Genomic DNA, 25328 nt, shown 5'->3' with positions numbered 1-25328 from the left:
CACATGATTTTCCAAAGAACGTTCTTTTCAGAGCTTACTGGCTTAGAAGTTCTTCCAAAATCTGGCCTGATATCAGTCCCATTAGTTCCTGTTGCAAAGGACATTTTAAGCATTGACCTGACAGGGCACATTCACATTATTTCAGTCAGTTTTTAAGATCCATCTTACAAGTGTGGAACTAGCAATGTATCCCAAGTAAAGCCAATTTGAAAAACAGTAGGAAACTAAGCATCTAATTTCATAACTTATGCCTATAGCACTAAGTCTGTGTTTCTCTAGCTCAGTTCTGGAAAAGCTTGGCTAATTCCAGCAAAGGGCATCTCATTCAAAGGTGGTTTTAAATGTTTCATAACAGGCTTTTTTTGTTTGTTTGTTTGTGTCAGTCTGTGGGAGCAAGCTCATTATCTGAGTCCTTCAGAATATACTACATTCTTATTTGGGAACATTAATTTGATGTTATGGGTCATTTTAACTGTAAATAATTTTCCCTTTTATCTCTTGATTTGGCATGAACATTTCAGCCATTAGTTGTTCTCCGTGCGAGTACACATGGCTTTGCTGCTTCTTAGATCTTTTCCTTTGTGTCCTTTGATTCATAGCAGTTAAACATTAAGAAAGGGGTAAAAACACTTTAAAAATTGACCTTTGATATATTCACCCTTCCTTGTCCCTTTTCCCACCCCACCTGAAGAGCATAACTCATTGGTATCATGAGCAGTCTTATCTTCTGTTGGACCAATATGCATGAATTCCTATGCATTAATATTTTGAGCATATTAAAATAGTTTTGATTGCAGGTATGGGATGGCACAAAATGCCCCTACCCAACATGGAAGGTACCTGTGGAAGCAAAAGAACTGGAAGGTGACAAAGTTCTTCTTCATCAACTGCGAAGTCTAACAGTGGACGTTTTAGTCTACGACAACCATGTACAGCTGGCAAAATCACTGAAGGTAATGCACAGTTCATTGTTTCCGATTCTCAATTTGTGGTCTATTTTCTTCCTAGAACTCACTTAAGAGAATGAATCCATGCAGTTCTGCTCTTAATTTGTCTCAAATGTTGCTCTTTATTGTTCACTGTATTTCTCATACCTTTCATTTGAATACAGAACTCCTTCGACATGTGTAAAACAGCCTCATTACCCTAAAATTGCCCTGAAATAAGTTCTTCCAATTAAGCAGTTCTCTTCAGACATTGTAATATCATATGTACTCTGTATGTAGTGCATTCTGAAGATGAATTCTGTGGTTCAGAATTAATTATAAATGATATAAAGAAGGGTTGAACTTACAGTTCCATTAAGGGCCTGTAATTCTGAATAAAAGATTTTGTCTGTTCTATAAACTTCTGCAATTTGCAGTGCTGTCTTCATTTAGTGGGTCAGTAATGTTGATTATGTTTGGGTAGAGAAAACAACATAGTTAAGCATTTGATCTTCAGCAATACTGCCATCTTGCTTCTAAATACAGGAAATTAGCCAAAAAACACATCTTTAATTGTATGCCTTGTCTTCTGCACCCAAGCATAGTTTTTAAGATAGTGTTTGCCATAAAAAAATAAAGTAAATGGTAGACATTTCTTAGGCTGGACTTACCAGCGGACGTGAAATCAATCTGATTTATAAAGCCCAGTCATAAGTAAATGACAGAGCAAAGTAACTTGCCTTTGTGTAAAAATTCATAACAAAAATTTATAGAGGTAATTCATTACCTACAGAGCATCTTCCAGAGTTTCTTTTGGTAACTGTTTTCATTTACTTAATATATAAATGCTGATTTTTCAGTGAAGCAAAAGATGTTAATTATGTTTTACAAAAGAGATAATTTAAAAGTTTATGATTGGAGGCAGTCTGAGCTGCAGTTACCATGCCATGGGTGAGTTTATGATTTTGAGGAATATGGGCCTGGCGAAGATCTGAGTCAGGACACTGAACTTAAGGAGAGTGATTTAGTGACTGTTGAAGGAATTATTGAATGGGATCCTCTGTAAAACTGTCCGTAGGGATATAGGAACAGAACAGAGCTGGCAGCTCTTCAACAACACCTTTCTGAGAGCACAGGAGTTCTCCATCCCCCAGTGTGAGAAATCAAGCAGTCTAGGTAGGAAATGACTGAGCAGGGGCCTGAGATTAGAAGGAAAAGTACAGACAGCAGAATTAGGGACGTGTGGCCTGGAGAGAATACAGGGATGCAATCTGGACATGCAAAGCCAAGCTTTCCAGATCCAGGAAAATTTTCAAGAGAAATAAGGGGTTCTATAGGTAACACTGATCCAAAAAGACAGGAAAAGGAGAGTGTATTCCTCCACTGTGTCCTTGTGGGGTCTCACCTGGAGTACTGTATCTAGGCTTGGGGCTCCCTATGCAGGAACATTATGGAGCTGTTGGAGCAGGTCTGGAAGAGGGCTGGAGTGGTGATCAGGGGGCTGGAGTGTCTCTCCTATGAAGACAGACTGAGGAGCTGGGCTTGCTTAACTTAGAGAAGGCTGTGGGGTCACCTCATTGTAACCTTTCAGTACTTGAAAGCTTATAAACAGGAGGGAAACCAACTTTTTACACATGACAGGACAAGGAGGAACGGTTTTCAGCTAAAAGAGAGGCACTGGCACAGGCTGCCCAGAAAAGCTGTGGGTGCCCCATCTCTGGAGGTGTTCGTGGTCAGGTTGGATGGGACATTGAGCAGCCTTGATCTAATGGGTGGCAACTCTGCTCACAGCAGGGGGGGTTGGAGCCTGATGATCCTTAAGGTCTCTTCCAACCTAAATCATTCCATGAAAATGAAGGAGGAAAATGATAATTTTTAGTTTTATACATTTAATTCACATTTAATGAATGTTGTGTATATTTGGGAATTTCTATTGATTATGTGCTACATGGGAGTTCTTCATCAATTAATTTTCTTTTCAGTCTTATGTGTTGTTTCTTACTTAACTGTGAAGTATCTGTGCTTTTGGATATTGCGTAGTGTAGCTGTAGCCCTAATGTGAAAGGAAACCTATTCAGGAACCTGACTTGACCTACCGAGAAGCACAGTCTCTGTTTTTCTCTACCATTGTGGTACTTTACTTGTGGTAAATTATAGAGGTTAAATGATATTCCAGTTTTGTGAGTTTTTTTTGTTTGTTTCCACTTTTTAGTGGATTGTCCTAGTAGGATTATTGAAGAAAAAAAAATAATACCCTAGTGATTGCACTTGAGAAAGATTTACTGAGTTCAGGTTACAATTTACGCAGTTAATTTTATTTCACAGAAAAGATCTAAAGATGAATTGCTGAGATGCCTCAGAAAATTAAATTTAATAAAAGGGTTTTTTTAAATACTAGTGAAAATAATATAATGTTGTAAGAAAGTATAACTAAAGTACTCTTAATTAACCTGTATAATATTTTATTTCATCCAGAGTCTTGTTATGCAAAGATCTTAAAATCATTTTTGTACGCTATTGGTGGAAATTTACTATATTCACATCCACCTTCTGAGTGTGACCACGAGAATAATTGGATAGAAACTGCATACTAAGTTTTACCAGTTTATTGTTTCAGAAACAATAAAAGTGCTCTGTTTTTGAGCCATCTCTTCTGCATTTGAATGTAACTTAGAATTGCCTTTTTATTGCGTACTGTTGAGGAGCTGTTAGGTTACACTCCCATGTTGTACCATTTGCAGTGACAGTTGCACCTCTGAAATGAAGTTTTATGTAGGAACAATACACTTTATGTAGTTTTCCAGTCTGCAGAAGGGCAGAAAAAAACCACAATCAATCTGAATTATTTGTTCCTACATTAAAATTGTATGTGTAAGTTGCATGCTCAGACAAGAACGCTGTAAATAACCAGTGTACAGTGTAGAGAAACTGGTTTATATCTTAAGTCAATTGACAGTAAATCCTAGAGCACAGTGTCAGAAAGCGATCATTTGTTAAAGTCTCTTTAAAGGTATGCTAAAGTTGGTACTGTAAGTGGACTTTCTGTCACCTGCTGCTGGCCTCCCTTCACGCTAATAGAAGTTGTGACTTCAGCATTTGCTGCCCTAGCAAAACAGAGTTTTCAGAAATCTCATCTCTCTGAAGTAGATTATTTCCTGGGACGGAAAGACATAAATAGAGCTACAGCCAAGCAGAGATAATGGTGTTCACTGCTTTTTCCATAATTTCTCCTGCGCACCTTGGGTGCATGTGTCTTTCCCATTTTTCTAGGAACCCCAGCCTGCAGCTAGCTTTGCAGAGTACCCTTTCTCCCTGTAGATCTTACTTTGTTCTGTCTTTTTTATTCCTGCATTTCCAGAGGTTCTCAGGATTCATGCAAACTTTACCATACTACTCAAAAATCAGATCTGTGATACGCATTTCTCCATTGGTGGTATTGGCTAGATACTAGATACCTAGTGGGTGGCAACCCTGCCCATGGCAGCTGAGTTGGAACTACCTGATCTAAGGTCCCTTCAACCCAAACCATTCTGTGATTCTGTGGTACTGTCACAACGAACATCAGAGATCCATCAGTGCACAGCAATCTGGACGTCCACAGCTGATAAGAGATTTCCTTCATGTACAATCATTCAGTAGTATATAGTACTTAGCATTCCTCTCATGGGTTACTATTGCCAATTTTGTTTTACTATATATTTTCTAGTTAGCATAATAAAAATGGGCATGCCTAAAGCTTCTGATCTTCAGAGTTTCATAATGTTATTTGATGTTCTGTATGTTCAGATGCAGTGTGAATATTTTCTGCTGCTCTTCCAGCTGTATAGAATCTCAAGTCTTTTTTGATGATGCTTTGGACTAAAAAGTTTAACTTGCTTTTCTAGTGAGTGAGTCACATTTCTAACCTGTGACTTAAAGGTGCTTAGCTGTGATATCTAGCTTCATATTTTTCAGGCCTGGGTGGCATTCCTTTGACTTGTCTGAGGTATTTTCTTTACCCTCTGTCTTTGTACTTGAAAATAACAAAAAAAAAAAAAACAACCCATATTCTCCAGAAATTTCACAGTCCTTTTCATGGATTTAAGTTGGTTGTTTTTATTTCTTGGATATGAAGGACCACACCCAATTACTTTGTTCTTCCTTTTCAATGCAAGAAGCTGTGTACAATTATTAAAATTGAACTGCTGATAGGTTAAAATGGTCACAAAGAAATCATTTTTAATATCTGCCATAAAAGTTAGCACAGTTAATTTAAGTGACTCCTGTGCATAAAGACAAAATCTGGACCTAGACACTTGTGACAAAACATTAACATTTATCTGCCATGGCAAATCCCTTTCCAGAATTCACCAGTGCTAAATGTCAGTGAAACCCTTTGTTTTTGAAGAAATTTTGAGAATTTGCTATGCTAAAAAGATTTTTTTTCAAGTTTAGTAATTACAGGAAACTGTGCATGGGACTTATTTTTTTAATTTTCTTTAGCTTTGATATCCATTTTTAAAGTAGTCATATTTGAATTGTCCTGCAAATAAGGTATCACTACTGCTGTGTTTTATGTTGGTGCCAGATTTTTTTCTTACTGTTTTAATTTCATTTGAAATAGATTTTCTATGAAGTAGGCAGATAGTTCATAAATAGAACTGCTCTCAAGTCAAATAATTTGAGTTCCTTTTGTACTAGATTTTAGTGATGTCTCTGTAAATCATGGATTTTGCTTTAATTTAGATTATAATTTGGTCTCAGACAAGTACACAGTGCATACTTGATCTGCAGGCGTTCAGTAAACAACAGAAATGCAGTGTTGTTTGAGCTCTAATACTCAGCAGTTTCTCACTGCTGTCAAGAGTAAGCAATGCTGCCCCCCGATGGAACTTATGGAAATCACAGGTCTGTTTTGCACAGTCAGATCTGTTGTGTTTGCATTTATACCTTCCTGACTTTTTCAGTATTTGATGATGCTGATTATAATGTATCTTTGTAATACAGTTGTGAGTGATATTAAATATATATAACAATTACAGTGCTATCAGAAGTGATTTAATAACATGTGTATGGAGAAAGTGATATTTCTGTAGCGATCACGCATCTTGGGGACGTTAAATGTTACACTAAAACATTACTTTTTGAATTAATTGCAGCATGCCATTTTAGAAGGCAATCCCAGCATTTTATGTTTTTGATTTCTTGTCTCTCCTTAACCACAAGTAATGTTTTAGGTTTGTGCATGTAATTACCAATATTAAATACTTATTTTTTTCATAAGACGCTTCTGAAAGAAAAAGATCTTCAATTATAACAGCTTTTTTTCTGCTTGTATATATATATATATATATATATATATATATATATATATATATATATATATGTATGTCACTCCAAAAGTACTGCCTCCTATTTATTTGCATGAAAACTACAAAGGATACAGAGTGCACAATAACGCTGTTTTGATAGAGCTGGTACTTAGCTTCAAAACACTATTTTTCAACGTAGCTACCACCAGTAGCTGTGCATTTTCACCAGTGGTGATCATGAGCCTGCATACCATGCTCATAAACTCTGCACCAGCAGAGGTGACCCACTGTCACCACTGCTGAAATTCACCATCCACCCCTCACTGTGCTCACATCCACTCTTTGGTCTCTGTAAGTACTCAGCAAGCATCAATGGATGGCATTGTGTGCAGTTTCTTCCACATGGAGGAATTCAGTAACACACCTTTGCTTCACACATACTTCCATGTCAGACATTATTTATCAGACTGTCTCTCTGCTGCATCAGTCACATAGCAACAAAACGTATCTGAATATTAGCAGGAAGGTTTGTCCTCTGCTGCCATAGCACTACTATCTGCCTCTGATGTCGTGAGCCAATATAATAAAATAGGAGGCATTATTTTTTAAGAAGCCCTTAGATTGCTTTTTGAAATAAAAAATACCTGACATAGGGTTATTTTGTAAGCAGAACTGTTAGGACCAGAGGTTCTTTATCCAAAAGCATTTGTCATAGTCATTGTTTTAGTTTTATGTTGTCTGTCCCTTACATTTTTGTTTATTCAACTTCCTTAAATGAAATTCAGCGTCTTAAGAAAATAAAAACCACTCCCAGCAAGTCTCCTAACCACCACCTAAATGTTGAACTTGTGTTGATATCAGCAGGCCTTCTTGCGTGCATGGTTTTATCTGTTTGAGACTAACAATAAAAAGGAAAGGGGGACTTAAACAATGCAGGGAATTTTTCTGGCATATTGCCTAAGTTGTTGTACATTGCTGTATTGATACAACTTTAAGGAGTGTTTCTGTTTTGGGATGAATTAAAAATGACGTAAATGATATTCAGTAGCATCACTGAGTCATCCTCAAAAGCCCTTTTGTTATTAGAACATAATGCTAGATATGGATTCAGTTGCTGCAAAATGCTTTCAATTCAGTTATGTCTTCAAATGTCCACTGCTGTTTTTCCTGTATAAAGCTTGTATGTGTAAGTTTCTAGACTGAGGTTAGAGTAGACATGTAGTTCTGTGTAATGTAGTAGGGAGGAGAACTGAAAAGTGAATTATTTCATAAGATAAGAAGAAAAAAACTACTTTGGTGTGGTGTTTTTAAGCATCTATTTAGAGGAAATATTTGATAAAAGGTCAGTGATGTGATGTTATGCTGCATGCTTTATTATGTGACCATAAGCTTTTTTGTTCTGTTGAGTGGGAGACAACATGAGCACATCATTTCTAGCCTGTTAGTGGAACTCTGATGATGAACCAGTCCCATCACCAGTAATTTAAGTGCTGTGAAAATACAAAGAATGAGTTGTGCGAAATGAGCATGATGCTTTGAGTGAACAAAATGAGCAGCTCCTTACTACTTAATTAAAACTCCATGCTAAAGCAAGGTGCACTTTTTAGATCTCAAGTGCCTGAATTTCAAAATATGCTGCCTTATTCATATGTAATTATTGTTTAAACAAGCAGTTTGATACCAACAGTATGTAATCATAGGCTGTTCTGTGATATGAAGGAGGATTCCAGAATCAAGATACTTCCTTATCTGATTTTATCCATCCACATGTATGTCTACGTGTAGTCTTTAAGACCTGGCCAATCTAGTCTAATAAGCACACTTCTTTAGTTTCTGCAGGTTAAAGTTACTCTGTCACTGGCTGTTAGTGTATCTAAAGTGAGAGCTGAAGCTGAAATAAGACTTAACAGGCTGGCTGCTGTAATATTAATGCTAATGGAAGTCAATTTAAAATAATTGATCATTTATATAGTGCTATTTAGAAGATACTTTCAGGGAATATAAATCCAGATTGTTGAATGTAACTTGCCATCTATTGGCTGAATCTTAGGTTACGCTTTAAAAAATTTATTTGGATGCTAGAAAATTTATTTCAAAGGCCTTGATACCACATCCAGGGGTAAATTAGCAATATAGTTTGATCTCTCAATTATCTACCTCTAGAACATTGGTTGGAGATTTTTGGGGGGGAGTTGGTGGTGGGAGGGATAAAGGGAGTGAAATTTTGAAATAAAAGCAAAGTTCCAATGTTGCATTCAGTGGTCATTCCTTAATTTCTTTCTGAACAGGTGCAAGTTAGCCTTAGTCCCCTTGTGTAACTTGATAAAACTCTTTCAGAGGGCACACAGTGACTAAGCGAAACAGGAAGCATACACTTCATGTACCTGAGGAGTACATCTGAGAGAGTTTGGAACAGTGTCATAATTGCTGAATTTCTATCATATCATTTTGTTCTGACATCAAAAAATGTTACCTGTAGTGTAAAAGTGAGATACGGTTGATAAATCTGTGTAACCAAATGTGTACGTATACCTAAGCAGTATGCCATGCATGATGATGGACACTAGGTAAATTGCTGACTGTTCATCATACCTGGGAAAATTGAAGCACATCTGTCCTTTGAAGGTTGAATAGTGAGTACAGGAGACAAATCATGCTGTTAGAAAAGGAATACATCCTCCTGTCATCTGTCTTAAGATTGTTTGAGAATCAGATAAGAGGACTTAACACTGGTTCTGAATGCAACCTTTGCTACCATTAATATTATCTGATAAAGCAAAATACACAGGTCATCTTGACAGTTTTTGGAGTCTCCATCTTTAAAAGTATTCAAAATCCAGTTGGATGGGGCCCCATGTGACCTGCTCAAGTTAACTCTGCTTTGAGCAGTGAGGTTGGTCAGGACAGTGTCCAGAGATCCCTATCGACCTCAGCTATTCTGTGATTCAGAAACAGAGAGAGCTTTAATGAATTTTTAAAGTAGCTAACTTTGTGTTATCAAATCTTTGTTTTCCGTTTTAGATTGGAAGTTTTCTGAGAATTTACAGTATTCATACAAAACAAGCAAGTGCTAAAAATGAAGATGCATCATCACACATAGAATTTCATCTTCATGGTGGCACTTGTTATGGTCGAGGAATTGGAATCTTACCAGAAAATAACCCAGATGTTGAGGAACTAAAAACGTAAGTTCTATATATTTTTTCCTTGATGATTCTGGAAAACAGAATTATGACTGTGCAGTTCAGAATTATGAATGGTTGTAAGAACTGGAAACTCTGGAACAGAATATGCCTTTAGCACTGTTAAGATGAAGAGCAGGTATTTGGGAGGATAAGTAAATGAAAGCTAATTTTTAAGATTTTGTAGTGCTATAATAATAAATCCAGGGCACAATAGTACACTGTTTCATAGTGACAATTTTTAGAAGATAAAAGCTGTGGTCAGATAAATAATTTAAGAACATTTTGAGCGTGTGCATTATTGAGGTGAATTGAGACATAAAGAAAATCTAAGTAACTGACATCCAGGAGGGAGACTGTTGCTTAATTTGGCTGTTGTATTTTTTTTTTTATTTATTTTTTGTCTCTGCTGAAGAATTTGTAAGGACATTTTACCTGTGTGTTGGTAATTCACAGGTTTCATATATGTGTAGTTTCGTATCTATATCTGTGTATGGAAGTCTTCACTAGACTATGAAAATGCATTGCCATTTATTTTTAGATTCTTAGAGTGTGTTGAACTGACAGACAGTCAGAATGTGGAAAGCATGTCTTCGTTGGAATTAGGAGACACTTTTGACAATGATACAGGTAAAAGTAATTAAAAATTCACTTGCTCTTTCTTCTTACTTATGTATATATTGGAATAAAATAGACAAGATATGCATTTAATCAAAATAAGTGTGTGATGTTACTTTGACAAAGCTTAGAGGATTCTTTGGGATTATTAAACTGGACACTGACATTGCTGTATCCATCTCGCAGCAGAAGCCTTTCACATATAGCAAAATATACTTTCCTGAGAGGGAGTGTATAAATTATTAAACACAAGCAGTGTCCTTAAATGTACTGTACCAGCTCGAAAAGTGGAGTGTCATAACTTCCTTACTCTAAAGGAGTATTCCTCAGAGACAGATGCTGAAAGCACCACTAAACAGCTGCTAGCAGTTGAGGATCCTTTCTAAAGCCATCGGATGAAAAAGTAGTGTTAAGGGCAGAGTTTCAAGGTGAAACACCATGAAAGAGTAATATCACAGGGACAGTTCTCAAGATTCAATCTTACCTTTTAAATGATATTTTTGTTGTAAAATAACTAAACATTAATTAAACTTGAAGGCTAGTTGGATATTGTCTGTGTTTTTACTTCTAGCTTTTAAAATCCTGCATTACTTAGCCATCAGTAAAATATTTAGAGATGTCTGCAGATTTGCTGCTCTGTATATTTGTATAGTAGAGGCTGTTCAAAGAAGGAACTAGGCAATCCTTTTTTGTTTTTTTTTGAGTAATATTTATATTTTTGTCCAGAAAGATTGCAGAGGTATAAGTACAATTTCTGTTAGCAGTTACTCACTGTATACAGTCCAAAAATGTTTATTTTGATGGATGTTGCTATTTAATATGTGCACTAGTTTTTCCCTGAATATAACAGCTCTTACCATCTAATATTTGTTTCCTGAATGCTTTGTTTTTTTAATATATGATTTCCATATGTTATTTAGGATTGCCATTCTCCTTTGTTTAGCTTTTTGTTTTGTGTTTGTATCTATCTGTTCTTGTGTCTACATGATAAAGAGGTAAAGGAAGAAAATAATTTCTTTTTTATTTCAGATCTTGAATCACCATTACAGAGATGTCAGCAGTTATCTGCTACAGGTAGGAACAGTTTTTTGTCAAAGTGAATTTTATTTTCGCTAAAAAAAAATGACTTAAGACATCATCTCAAAGGTTGAAGTAATGTCCATTACTTAATACAGTAAGAACTATTATGAGATTAGAATCTTAAAAGTTTATGAATTGTTTTTATTTATGAAGGAATAAAGCATATTTTTATTTTTTCTTTACATTTGGTTCTTTCTGTAAGTTGAATTTCTACACCCTGAAGTACACCATGATCCCACAGCTTGTTATAGTTTTACTTGAAGGCTGCAGTAGCATGTTGTGTTAATAAAACTGAGGCTCTAGCTGAGGAGAAAGAAGCAGGGAATTAAGGGAAAATGCTTACCCATGCTGATGATTCCCCATGTTCCAAAAATTGTGTTATTTAATAGGTATGTATATTTTTTTTGTTATTTTGCAGTATTGACAGATCATCAGGATATGAGTAACACAGTACTGAAAACTGTTCTGAACAGCAGAGCTCCTCAACAGTATCGCATTAGAGCAAAGCTGAGATCTTTTAAACCCCAGAAGCTTTATCAGTCTGTGAAACTTCATTGTTCCAAGTGCAATACTTTGTAAGTGTAGTAAAAGTAATTTAGAAATTGTTCTATATGTTTTAGGTTGTATTTTCAGTGAATTTTCATCCTCTTTGTGTAAAACAATCTGTGTTTAAATGTATTTCATGCCAAGCAAAGATTTGAAACATACTGGTAATAGGAAATTTTGAAATAGTCAGGTGAGGTGCTTTTGCATTTTTTGTACTGCATTAAGTACTTGTATCTGTCACACAGTTTTAAAATAAGATATGCAAAAAGGTGTGATAGTCTCCAAATTGTGGTCTGCATTAATGAATAAAATATCTTTGAGTAAGTGAATCTTCCAGAGAAGATATCTTATCCTGGTCCAGAAATATGAGAACAATACCATTCACTTTAGCTTTTTTGTCTTTTTTCTGACTTGAATCAGTTCACTTTACCCATTTTATTGGGTGATGTGGTTTCTCATTGCTACAAATTTCTTAAATAATCTCGCCTAAAAGTTTCTGTTAACAATGAGGGATATTTGTTTGACGTAGCCTAATTTTGATTAAAACATTGAATAATATGCTTTTTGGTGTTATGCATGATCACCTGAATCACTTTTTTTGTTTGGCTTAGCTTCGCGTGAGCCTTAAGGAAACAGTTTTATAGCTACTGCTGTAAACTATTTTCTTCTTCAGGTGACAACATTTTAGCATTCTCCTATCCATTTGGAATTTTTTGTGTAATCAGGTTTTATTAGATGGAAATTACTGAGATGATAAAATGTCCCTGCTGGCTTTCTCTTAGTGCTCTGGGTGCAAAGTACCATGTTTGCTGCTTTAACAGTATTTCTCCTTGTCAGATGTTATTGCATTATCTTGGTTGCTAATGTGAAAAGTGCTTCAACATCTTCACAGCATGCAAGTACCTGATCTTTATTAGCAAGTATAAAAAGGAAACAGTTAACCATTGCTCCACCATTTCTGTCGCTTTTTGGTTGTATTTGCCAACTCTGTATAAGCCTATAGAATTGACAGGAATTTGTTCCTCATGAACTATGTACTTATCTTGCAATTTTCCTTGACTCTTTATGTATTCTTGACTCACATTCTCCATTTGAATTTCCACTCCTACAAATTACTGCCTTCTCTTTGCCACAGAATTAGGACAGACTTCAAACCAAGACTTCACATACCGTATTTCTTGTTCATACTACCATCCTGCTGCAATAATTGGACTGCTTGCAATTATTTTCCAGAAATTTAGTTTCTCTTTCTCAACTCTATCCATTAGGTGAAAATATGCAAGAATATGTAAGTTAACAGGTCAGGGAAGAAAATATGATTTAGGCTCATGTCTCTTCCCTCTTACGTGTTCTGCTGTGGCAAAGAATGTGTTTGCCTGTTTTAGTATACTTAACATATGTAGCAGGAGCTTGGCTGAACAAAATTTAATGAGAGTTTGAACCTTTAACGTTTTATGCAGTAAGGTGCATACAACTATTGAAAAGTCCTTCGGAGAGATGTATTTTTGTTTTTCAGACTTTTACTGAAGACTTCCCTCCGAATAGCAAAATGTTCACACAATCACAGAATAGTTGATACAGGAAAGGACTTTTTGAGGTCATCTGTTCCAAGCCCCTTGCTCAAGGGACCATGCAGATTATGTGCATGTGGATTTTGAGCATATCCAAGGAAGGATATTCCACAGTCTTTCTAGGCAGCCCGTTCAATTACTCAGTTACCTACACAGTAAAGTGTTTCTTGATGCTCAGACAGAATCTCCTGTGTTTCAGTTCATGCTCATCACTTCTTATCCTGTCTTTACAATTGTAAAGAGCCTGGCTCTGTCCTATTTACAACTTTTTGAGTATACATGTATGTTGTTGAGATGCCACCTGAACCTTCTCCAGGGTAAACAGGTTCAACTCATATAGGAGAGGAGAGATGCTTATAGGAGAGATGCTTCAATCCTTTAATTTTTTTTTTTTTGTCCCTTTGTTGGGCTCTCTCCAATATGTCCATGTCTCTCCTGTACTGGGGAGCTGAGAAGTACACAGAGCACTCTAGGTGTGGCTTCATCAGTGCAGAGTAGAGGGGGAGGGATCACCTCCCTCAGCCTGCAGGTGATAATTTTTCTTAATGCAGCCTGGGATACCATTAGCCTTCTTTGTGGCAAGGGCACAATGCTGACTCATGTTCAAGTTGGTGTTCAGCCAGGACCCCCTAGTCCTTTTCTGCAGAGCTGCTTTCCAGCTGGCTAGACCCCAGACTGGATCATTGTATGGAGTTGTTTTCTGAGTAAGTGCAGGACTTTGCACTTCTTGAATATCATGATGTTCCTGTTAAACCATTTTTCCAGCCTGTTAAAATCCTTTTGGGTGGCAGCATGACCCTGTGATATATCTGCCACTTTTCTGAGCCATCAGCAACTTTGCAAAGGGTGCACTGTACCCCATCATCCAGATCATTAATGAAGATGTTAACAGGACTGTAATCCATATTGACCCCTGGCATACTTTGCTAATTTCTGGCCTCTAGATAGATTTTGCACCCTTTGCACCACTTATCACCATCCTCTGGGCTTAGCTGTACAATCAGTTCTCAATTAATGACTTGTCTCTGAGGATCTTTATGCATAAGAGTATCAAAAGCCTTACCAAAGTCCAGGGAGGCAATATCTGCTGTTCTCCCTTCATCTACTAGACTGGTCATTTCATCATACAAGCCTATTGTGTTCATAAAGCATGACTTTTCCTTGGTAAATCTGTGCTGACAAGCTCTAATGATTTTGTTGTCCTTCATATGCCTGGAAATGATTTCCAGATTTAGCTGCTCAATCACCTTATGAGGAATTGAGGTGAGATTGACAACCTTTCAGTTCACTGGTTTGCCCTTTATTTATAGGAATTGCATTCCTTTCCTCTGTTACTGATAAAAATGGGACTAGTTATATTCTTATATCCACACTAATTGGATTATGACGTCTGTCTTTCATTTAATTCAAAACCAAATTCATTTATTCCTACCTGTGCAGAAAATCTACAGACTATAGAAACTAGGAGAGTTTAATGGGTATATCAGGGGTAATGACCTATTACATTAGGTACATTGTTTTCCCATTTAAAATAGTAATCCAGAAACAGAGATCGAAAGACTTCATGTGAACAGTACTGTTTTCTTGAAGTAAAAGTTGAGGTTCATCAAGACTTCTTGTTTGCTAATTTTAGTTATAGCAGAAAATTATCAAAGTTTGGGTTTCATGCACAAGAATTGCTCTACTCAGTGATGAAAGCAGATGCTCTTGGATTTGAAAGAGAAATAGTCAGTGTAAGCTTCAGCAGTTGCTGTTAGACACTCTTTTTAACTCTACTCTGAAGCTTGCTATCTACTTTCCCTCAGTGTTCTATGAAATAGCTTTTACTTTTTCTGTCATTGTCCATGCCACGGTTAAGACAGCTCAGTCAGATCTGAGGAGAAAACATTCTAATGTATTTTTTTTCTGTCTATGGCAACTGCTGTCGCTTTGCCTGTTTTTGGCAATAGTGATAAATTTTGAATTTCTCATATCTCTGTGGGTGAAACAGAATTTATGAGTGATGCCTCCTAACTTGACAGGAAAGAAACTGATGCAGTTACAGATTTTCCATTTACAGTGCATATGTGGAGTTAACTGCAGTTTTTCATTCTTTCTTCAAGCTACACGAAGTAAAATAGAATAGAATATGGATGTTCATATAACTGGATGTTATATGAGCTTACATGGTCTTTCAGTTATACTACAGTGTTATGAATTTTTGTGGGTTTTTTTAAGCCTAACTTAAATCCCTTATATTTCTTATTTGTTTTTCCATGGATTTGCGTATGTGTGAGCAGTGCTGTTTTGCTGCCTCGGCTTATAAGTGTGCTTATGTTACTTAGTGTTTGTTAAAATGGAATTGAATTGGCTTTAAATAATATAATTTGCTGTAGAACTCTGAATGCATAGACTGATACAACGACAAAGGTACTTTTCCTTTATGTACTTATAAGTTTTGTGACTACATTGTAACATTTATTTAGAGTTCTGCATTTCTTTTTAGTAGATTGTTGTTAGTATTTACTCATTAATTCTGGAAATGGTTTTAGGCAAGAAGTTCCAGATGTAGATGCCTTTGACTTCATTTTGCAAGGCTGTGCAGCTACTGCTCCAAACCCAGAATTACAGAGTATGTCCTGGTATGAGTCTGTAATGTGGACTACACAAGATGAGAAGCAAAGGAAAATAACTATTCATTTTGTAAAGCATTATGAAATGCTTCAACGTCCTGAAAATACCTTGCTTATGATAGAAGGTAAGATTAAAATGTAAATATATCACTTCTTATGACATAATGTCCACTCAGAGTTTATAAATAACCAAACAGGGTTAAGATATGCTGAAGTTGTATTCAGTATAAGTAACTATGATCATTAAGGCATTGTATAAAAAAAGGAAAGCTCAACTGGAAATTTGTTACTGTTGTGCACTCACCAGAGAAGGTAATTTGTGGATGCTGATAAGGTTGATCATTTGCTTCTGTCTGTTCCAAGCTATTCCTGAAATTAAAATGTGAATATGTTATGTTCCCTCTGTGCTTACTGATTTTTCAGCTCTGGTTGAGTTGTCTAAAAACAGTTTTTGTCCTGATATGGAAAAGGTTTGGAAGACTTCTATTGTATGGAAAAAATTTGGAAGGCTTCTGCTGCGAGGAAAAGGTTTGGAATGCCTAGAAGCCTACAATTAACTTTGTCAGCCTCTGGATGTCAGTGTTGTTTCAGACAAATAAGGCATCTTATAGCATGTTTCTGTAGTTATGGTTTTTCTTTGTTTGTTTTTAAATCAGATTTGCCTCAGGGAAGAGAAATAGCCACTGATCTTTAGACAAAGCAATTTGGCAGTACAAATAAGGAATGTTTTGAGTAGAAGAACAATAGATGTATGCATATAGTACCATTCTGATCCCAGAATAAAGTCCTTAATTGTTCTCAAGTATAGAAATGAGTAAGTAAATGTGAGTCAGGGGGTCCTTTACACAAGGGTTAAAAATAAATGTACTTTTATTTCCTGCTGCTTTATGTTTGTCTAGTTCGTATGGAAGATTTACATCTCTGACATGTATGAAACTGGCATTTTTTCTGTATGTAATACAGCCTTATCTTTATGAAAACAAAATAGCGGAATAATACAACGTGGTCTTTTTCAGATATTAAAATGCCAGTAGCCAAGTATCTCTGTAAATTTAAGTACTTCATGTTAGAGCTTAATGAGTGTTAGGACTCTTTTTTTTTTTTTTTTCCAAACACAGTGATTATGAACTTCTTCCAAGCCACATGTTTTAATTTTTGAAGTTTTTGGAGGTTAAGATTTTGAAGTCTCCCTAGAAATCTTCTTGACACTTTTCTGGATACTGACCATGCTTAAAGGATAAATACATGGTCATTTTCTGAGCAGATATAACCAAGATTCTGTGTGTTTTTTAAACACAAGCAAATTGATCTTGTCCAACACAAGACTATTCCTACCCATAACCTTTATGTTGGAGCAAGAACTTCTCACCTAGAGCTTGGCACTTATTTGACTGGAATTGAGGAAACAATTGGATAGTGGACAGAATTTTTAGGTAGGCCTCTAAAGGGAGTGAGGGAAATCAATTACCACTGCTGCAGATTAATTGAAGAGTGAAATGTTCCAGTTAACAGTTTAACATTCCTTGCATATTCTCAGTATTTTTACATGAAATCAGTGTGATTCAAATCACTGTTAACTGTTTAATTACCATAAATATTTTACAACTTGGTGCCATAATTGCTTGTCATAAAGTCTTGATTATATTTAGTGATAAACATTAGTTGTAGAAAATATTTGTTAGCTCACTTTTTTATTATGTTGTTAAATAACTGATTAAATTGAATTAGAGAATCATAGAATGGTTTGGGTTGGAAGGGACCGTTGAGGTCATCTTCATCTAGATATTCTAGTTCATCTAGATCATCTAGTTAGTTGTATATTTTTATTGAGTGAAGTAGTATTTCCAAATAAATTAGGAGGAGCTATTGACTTTAGGGCTAGGAAGGCCTTCAAGAGAGATTTTTACAGACTAGAGGGCTGAGCAGTCATTGGGTAAAATTTAATGAGCACGTGCCTGATTCTACACCTGGTATGGGGCAGCCGTAGATCCATGTACAAACTCAGTGGCTGCAGCTCTTCACAGGGAGCCCTCTGACATCGGCAGGGCCCGAGGGGATGGCATGGAGCTATGTCAGCAGAGGGTCAAGGGAATGTTAGGAAAAGGTTCATTGCCAGAGAGTGGTTGGAAGCAGGACAATCAGGTGTTGGACTGAGTGATTTTTGTTGGTCCTTTCCTTTGGAATATTCTTGTCTGTATATTAATACATTTACCACATTTCCACTTGATGAGTAAAGATTTCATAATCCGTTCCACAGTCCATACTGCTGAGATTGAAGAAAGGATATCCCAGGATTTATAACTTTGAAATAACCTCTTTCTGTCACCAGGATTCAAAAAATCTCAGAGCGTCAGTCATAATATATTTACATTTCTGCTGTTACTAACCTGGCCCCAAGTTAGTAGCACTCAAATTCATATCATGTACTACTTCTGCATTTCTGGCCTCGTGGCATTTGTGATGTAGTTGAATAGGTGCTTCTTCATAAACTGGTGTTTTAAAATTAGTAGATTTTTGACCATTAGAAGCAGCTACAAAGTATAACTTGCATTGCCTTTTTTGTTTGTTTGTTTGTTTGAGAAAATTCCTGGTAAAATCATAGTAGAAGTGATATGGAAATGATTCCAATTAGATAAAACTTCATTGTTCCAATGGTTAAAAAAACGATTTCTGTGCAGAAATATTGTGTATGTCACATGAGCCCTTATGTCTCCAATAAGGATTTGATAAAGTAGATTCAGATAAATGCTTGTCATATATTGTTTTGACCCACCCTGTCCATCTTTGATTCTTCATTGAACTTGTTGTGTTATGGAGAAGATAATGAATCTTTTCTTTTTGTCAGTTTTCTATTATATGTCTCAGTTTTTTTAGTGGAGGTCCTCAAAAGAACATCTAATCAGCCAAGAAATTCAAGTTCTTCTATTTAGTTTTTATTACGGTTTAAGAAAACACTTTCCATTTTTAATAGGTGGAACCTTAAAAGAGATCTGGAAGCTTACAAGAAGATTTAAATGTGTTATTCCTGTGAAATCCACGGAAGATGATCTTGAATTATTAGATCTTTCAGCTCCTTTTCTTTTACAAGGAAACGTAAAATATTATGGGTAGGTTAAAAGTATTTGTTGATAAGAATTGCAGTAATAGAGATCAGTATGTAAAACTGCTGTGCTCAAGGGATAACTTATCCAAAGAATCTTTGATACAGAATATATATCAAAGCATCCTATTGCATAAATTGCATTTGGATTTCATCTTGCTAAATAACACTAGAAATCTTGTTATCTGTAAGTGCACAGCACCCCAGCTTCAGTCTTGCCTGTAGTCTTTGGTTAAGGTAGTAACTTCAGAGACAGAAATGTGTGTATGGGTCTCTTCTGGCTGCAGAATGTCCTGATCCTCCGCTTTCTATACATTTTCTGGTCTGTCTTGGTAGACAAAAATCAAAACATAAACACATATGTTGCTTTAAAATAGTAAGCCTTGTGATGTTGGTTTTTTTTTTTTTTTTTGCATACAAATAAGAATAGAGGTCCCACAGGAAAATTTCAGTCCAAGTCTTACTGTCTGTCTAATTCCCAGTATTTGGAAAGCTTTCTTTGCTATTGCCATTTATTGTGATTCACTACAGTGCAAATTAAGTTGCTCATTTAAGTTGTGGATACTGATCTCTTCAGGAAAAGCTTAAAGTGGTGTCTGAATTCCACAGTTCACGGAGATGTGGAATCTATGTGTGGTATCTGCTCTGTCTTGCAGTTCTCTGTTCCTTTTCAGTGAGTGCAAGCTAGTACGTTTTCCCAGTACCATGCAGCAGGGATATAGTTCAGAAAACTGAGAAACTGTCACTCCGAAAGTGGTACCTCCTGTTTGTTTCCATGGCAGTGACAACAGATATGAAGAGCACAACAAACTCTATTTGATACCAGAAATTCTCAGATACAAGACTCTACTTTTCAGCATAGTCACCACCATTAGCTATACATTTTGCTGGCAACGAACAAGAGCCACACTCATAAAAATCTGCAGCAGTGAAGGTGACCCACCATCACAGCTGCTGAAAGTCACCACCAACCCCTCACTGTGCTTACATTCTCTGTTTGGTCCCCATAGAACTTTCAGCAAGCATTAGTGAATGTCAATGGGTGCAGTTTTTTCGGCGTGGAAGAATTCAATGCAACCTTCATTTCATACATTTGTGGTACTTTGTCAGATGCCATTTGTCAGACTGCCTCTCTGCTGCCATCTGTCCCCTGGCAACAAAATGTATCTGAATATTGGTGGGAAGGTACAACCTCTACAGCCATACCACCAACATCCACCTCTAATGTTGGGGGCCAACATAATAAAATATGAGGCATTGTTTTTGGAAAAACCTTTATATCAATATACTTTGTGGAAGATATTGAGTCCTCCCTCTTGGCAGAAGTTCAAGAAGAGCTCTGTGTTGCACTGATCCAGTCCTATAGGCAGTAAAAAAGACTGTGTGCAAAGCTCTTGCATATTACACATGAACCCTAATGTCTCCTACAGGGGCCTAATGAATGCAGTTAACTATTTGTCATACACTGTTCTGACCTTTCCATATATGAATGTTCAAAACTTTGAAATAAAGAGGATTAACTTCACTGAGCTTGGCTTCGTATCACTTGGAATGAATTAGGGCTATTGATTTTTATGTCATGTTTTTCTGTGTAATCCTAAAAGATAATATAAGATAGTAGTTTATTTTAACTAACTGTAGTATACTAGTGCAGAAGCTTAACTGGAAAAAATAGCTGTTCTTTCTTTTGCATTAGGAAAATGAAAAAATCTTTGAAAACGTCTACAATATTTTCCTCCACATGTAGCATTTACTATGTCACGTTGTTTAAAACTTATAATAATGTGTAAATGTCAGCAAAAAAGAAACATAATTTTAATAATGTTTGCACATAAGTAAAGCCAAATTTCTCTTCTAACCCTGTAGTGCTTTTAGAGCATGCTTCTAGTTCAGATTCATTCCAGCTTTTATATTATAAGATCTTGTCTGCCTTGCTAAACAACAAAGTGGTGATCTGTGAAATATATGCTTAGCTATGTAGAGTTGTACAGACCAAATTTATTTCTTCTCAAGAATGATTCAAAAGCAACATTAAAGGTTTAGATATGGCCTAAATCTTGTGTTTCCAGTAGAATAGTTGTTTAAGTAGTAGAAGGCTTAGGCTGCCACTGATTAAGGAAGTTTAAATTATTTCCTTCAGGGCAGAATGTCTCTGGTGTAAATGTTTCAGTATTTGGTTAGTCTCACTATTCTTGTTTTAAATGCTAGATGCAAGCAGTGTTCAACTCCAAAAACCATCAAGAATCTAAGTTCCCTAGCAGAAAAAAGAGAGCCATCGTGGGAACCAACTGAAATAGCACAAGGTCAGCTGACATGATAGGGTCCTGAAATAATTTTGTGCCTTGATTCTTAAGTGTGTATACAAAATGCCTTGGTTATCACTGAATTAAGACCAGATCTCTTTCATCTTCTATGAATTAGAGGGATAGGAGGATCCTACCAAAAGGTAGAATCTAACATTTAAGCCAAGATTAGCTGTTTATTAGTAGGATAACATACAAGGATCTTAAAATCTTCCTGCATTTTTACAGTCTCACCTGTTAAAGTGTTTCTAGGCAAGCTGCAGTGCACTCTCAAAATATGAGCCACTCTTTGACATTGAGAGCCTTTATTTTTTAACCTAAGAGTTTATAATTAAATTATTCAATGTAAGTTACCACTGAAAGAGACATTGTGTCAGCTTGGGTTGCTACAATTTATCTTGCATATTCACTGTATAAAGCAGATCCATCTTTTTTTTCAGTTTTAGGTATCGAACCACTCCAGTATGTTTTTGTTATGAAGTTCACACTGGTTGATGCAACAGGAGCACTAAATGCATACCTTTTTGATTATGTAAGTAACCCCAGGTAAAGGTAAGCTATACAGATTATGTGGATTTGAATTTTATTTCTTACTAGAATGGCAAATGTATGCATTGAAGTATTAATTCTGTTACCTACAGCATTTTATTGTGTCCATTCACAAGTGCTATAATGTTATTGATACTGCTCATCATTGAAGATACTCAGGATGCAGATTTAGTTATTTTTCAATGAAATATCAGAGTATAGAATATCAAAGCATACAGATAAAGCTGAAGCTTGTTGATAATTTTGTTTCTCCATAGACTTTTATACTTTCCTGTAGCTAAATTTTGCTTTTATTGACAGCCTAAGTGAATGAAATTCAGATTTATGCAAGTGATTTCTCAGTTCAAAATGTGATTACTTCTTTTTTTTAACTCCAGATAGAATCAAATCTAAGTTGACCATTCAGCAATTCCCTATTTTTTTGTTTCCTATGACCATGAACTAGAGGAGACCTTTTTTTCCCTCATTCTAGGTGGTAGCTATAGTTATGCAATTACGTCTTTGATTCCAGAAGCAGTTTAATTCAATTACTTTGCTAACCTTAGAATTAATCTACCTCCAATCTCCTCTGAAGCAACTTAAGACCACTGAGACACTGAAGAATACATACTTTGCCTGATACTACACACTGCACAAGTTTCCCTTCTGAAGAATGTAAAAACACAGTTAATTTAGTCTTCTTCCATGTAAGAGTTTCTATTAGTATCAAAGGTGTTTTTTTCACTTCCATATCAGACTTTTTGTAAGCTCACTCTTGTCCTTCTGTGTTGTTCTCAGCTGGCTCACATCTTCCATGAGTACCCTAGCATGAGTAATTTCAACACAGTGCTTCTATTTCTGTAATTATAATGGGGATGAATAAATTTCTTGCTTACCAATTCTTCTTTGGTACATTCCCCTCATTTCTGAGCAGAACTCAGCTTTAAAACATTTTCTCATTCTTTGTGCATTTTGTTTGGCTTGCTTAAACACAGTGTTTGTACCTATATCTAGTGAAGAGTCGTCTTTTCCTTCTGTTGTTCTTTTACCTTTTATATGGAGAAACTAAAATGCAGAAGGGAAGTGGGGAAAAACATTTTAAACCATCTCTGGATTTACAGCTCCAGAGATTTGTAGTTTGCAGTAGGCAAGAGTCTCATCACATACTGTTTAGAGCTCAGCTGCAGGAAAAAGAAACAACAGTTTCTTCTGAAGTAACAGCTGCTAGAGTCTCTGCTGGTGGTAACTTCAAGGACAAACAGTACCTTCCTAGCCTTAACTTTGGTACTTCAGCATCGCCTCAGAGGAAACTGGGCTACTTTGAAGTGCAACTTTACACTACCTTCCAGTCACACCTTTATAGGAATGTTGTCAGTTCTGTTCTCATTATTTGATTTTTGAAGAAAAACAGTGCAAAGTTGTATAGTCGGAGGAACTCAAGGGGAAGAAGTGGTTACCTGTGTCGGTTTTGCCACTGGATTATCTGCTGACTTACAATCACTTAAGCATCTCATAGAAAAATTACTCAAAGGGTAGGTTATTGAGTATTTTTATATTTTTAAAAAATGATAAATTGCCATCAAAAATTTGAGTTTACTTTGGGAAGCTATAAAGTGATTAGCCCCATGGAACACAAAATTAGGTAACAAACATGGAAATGGAAATAATAAAACAGGAGTTTTGACAGTGATGTTACATTTCATTTTTACTTTACTCTTCCACGCAGAAATGCATCCTGAAGTATCAGCCCTTTGCCATAGTTTCTAAAACCATCAGAAAAAAAAAAAAAGAAACTCGCAGGAAGAGAGTTTAATTTGTGTGAAAGCCAAGTAGTGGTGCCTTGTTGTTTTCAACTGACTTTTAGCACCTTAAAGTGTTCTCTTCGGTTGAAGGAATGTCATGGAAGGCTGGATATCCTCTCCCACTCTAAAATTGTCTGATGATGGAGATTTATGAAAAATATTTGCTAGTTATATGTACATACCCACATTGTTGTTGTGCTAGTAGTATACACTGCTTTCTGGGTGGCTGAAGTCTCTGAATACTAAGGAGTACTGAAAAAACACGTCACTAGATTTTCAAGCAGCTTACTTTCTTCCTATTTCTGAACAGTAAAAATATATTCATTAACATATGTTTCATTAACTATCCTTGCTAATGATTTCATACCCTTCTTCCAACACCTCGCTCTCTTCTGTTCTCTTCCAGGAAAAGTTTTTCCAAATTCCTGCCTCCGAAATCTTAACTAATAGTTTTCTTCAGGAAAAGATGGAGATGACCATGAATACACTTTCTCCTCCAGGAAGAAAATTAGGTCAGCTTACTGTTGTTTTAGAGGGAGATGAAAAGGGAAAGAGTCTTTTGGTCTGTTATTATACATGCAAAGTTTTAGAATTCAACTTTTGCATGGGTAAAAGTCAGAAATGCAGATATCTATGAGGGGAGTTCCAATCAATTTGTTTTGATACGTTTCTCTAATAGTAGAAGTCCCTTTGGAGAAGAAAAGAGTACTGATTCAGTAAATTGTCATCTGGAATGCAGTGGGGTGTGAATACAGTCATGCAGAGGTAGACACTAACATGTCATTTTGATTCATATGGAAGCGAACCAGAACATTCCCGTACTGAATGTCACAGCACGTTAGGGAAAACTGAAAGAGAATTCGGTGCCTGGCAAATGCAGGGAGTGAGATTCTACATTTGCATGGGCATGTTCTAATTTAAGCCATCCCTTGCTACAGGAAACTCCCATAGAGATTAAGCAGAAAGCTTGAGTCTAGATCCAGCCAGGTTTTTAAATAGTGTTTTTCTTGTGACAGAAACTAGCTGTGTCCAGAGCACATCCATGCAAGGTATCTTGTCTCTGCCACAGCTTCAGCCTCGGGAGCATGCTCCCACAAAGTACACAGGTATCAAGGACAATCACACCAAAGTCATTCTTTTAGAAAAGTGGTCGTATTGTAAAGGGTGTAGGGGATTCCCTTTGTGACCAGTTTCATCAGTCTTAGTATCATTGAGATTATTAGAAAGTCTTTATAAATGCCATAGTACTGTACAACTAGTGGTATTGAGAGGTTTTCTGGGAGACTGTCACTGAGCAGCACTTCTGATGGTGCATGAAATTTTGAGATACAAACTGGAATGCTAGTTATGAAATTTAATTTCAAATGAGTAATTAATTTTTCTTCCCTTTAAATATTTTATATGTTTAAGTATCTTAGTTATCCTGCTCTAGTTCTACTTCTCTCCTATTAAAGTTAGAAATGAGCTTTAAATTGTAATTTGGTTTTGATTTGTAGATGACTTGCCATGGTTGGAATGCTTCATCAAGTCCTATAATGTCACAGGAATGAAACATCAAGTTTATTACCAAATATTTGACACTACAGTTGCTGAAGATGTTGTATAGAAATGTGTTAATAGCAGAAATTAATCCTGTAAGAATTCAATTTTTTTTTTTTGTATCAGAGACTATGTAAGAAAAAGTCCATGTTCCATTCTTTCTAGTTCAGCCTATATGTATGACATTTTTGTTTCTGTTAAGGTGAATGGAAATCATTTTTTTTGTGTAT

The 25328-nt window shown here is 36.1% G+C and overlaps 1 protein-coding gene across 3 annotated transcripts in view; it reads left to right on the top strand.

The window, feature by feature from the left end:
* Nucleotides 1-25328, top strand: part of POT1 (protection of telomeres 1) — a 58658-nt gene that overhangs the window by 31911 nt on the left and 1419 nt on the right. For all 3 annotated transcript variants that reach the window (XM_065743522.1, XM_065743520.1, XM_065743519.1), the window contains exons 10-20: nucleotides 798-953; nucleotides 9239-9402; nucleotides 9941-10029; nucleotides 11047-11091; nucleotides 11516-11672; nucleotides 15746-15951; nucleotides 18798-18933; nucleotides 21135-21229; nucleotides 21670-21761; nucleotides 23966-24071; nucleotides 25056-25193. In XM_065743522.1, the coding sequence (XP_065599594.1) occupies nucleotides 798-953; nucleotides 9239-9402; nucleotides 9941-10029; nucleotides 11047-11091; nucleotides 11516-11672; nucleotides 15746-15951; nucleotides 18798-18933; nucleotides 21135-21229; nucleotides 21670-21761; nucleotides 23966-24071; nucleotides 25056-25165 (1356 nt within the window). In that variant the 3' untranslated portion in view covers nucleotides 25166-25193. The remainder of the gene's footprint in view (nucleotides 1-797; nucleotides 954-9238; nucleotides 9403-9940; nucleotides 10030-11046; nucleotides 11092-11515; nucleotides 11673-15745; nucleotides 15952-18797; nucleotides 18934-21134; nucleotides 21230-21669; nucleotides 21762-23965; nucleotides 24072-25055; nucleotides 25194-25328) is intronic.

This window comes from Cyrtonyx montezumae, unplaced genomic scaffold (genome assembly GCF_038088225.1).
Source record: "Cyrtonyx montezumae isolate F1298 unplaced genomic scaffold, pur_monq_1.0 scaffold_3, whole genome shotgun sequence".
NCBI classification, from domain to species: Eukaryota; Metazoa; Chordata; class Aves; order Galliformes; family Odontophoridae; genus Cyrtonyx; species Cyrtonyx montezumae.
The sequence above is the reverse complement of the archived record's forward strand: the minus strand, read 5'-3'. Positions and strand labels throughout refer to the sequence as shown.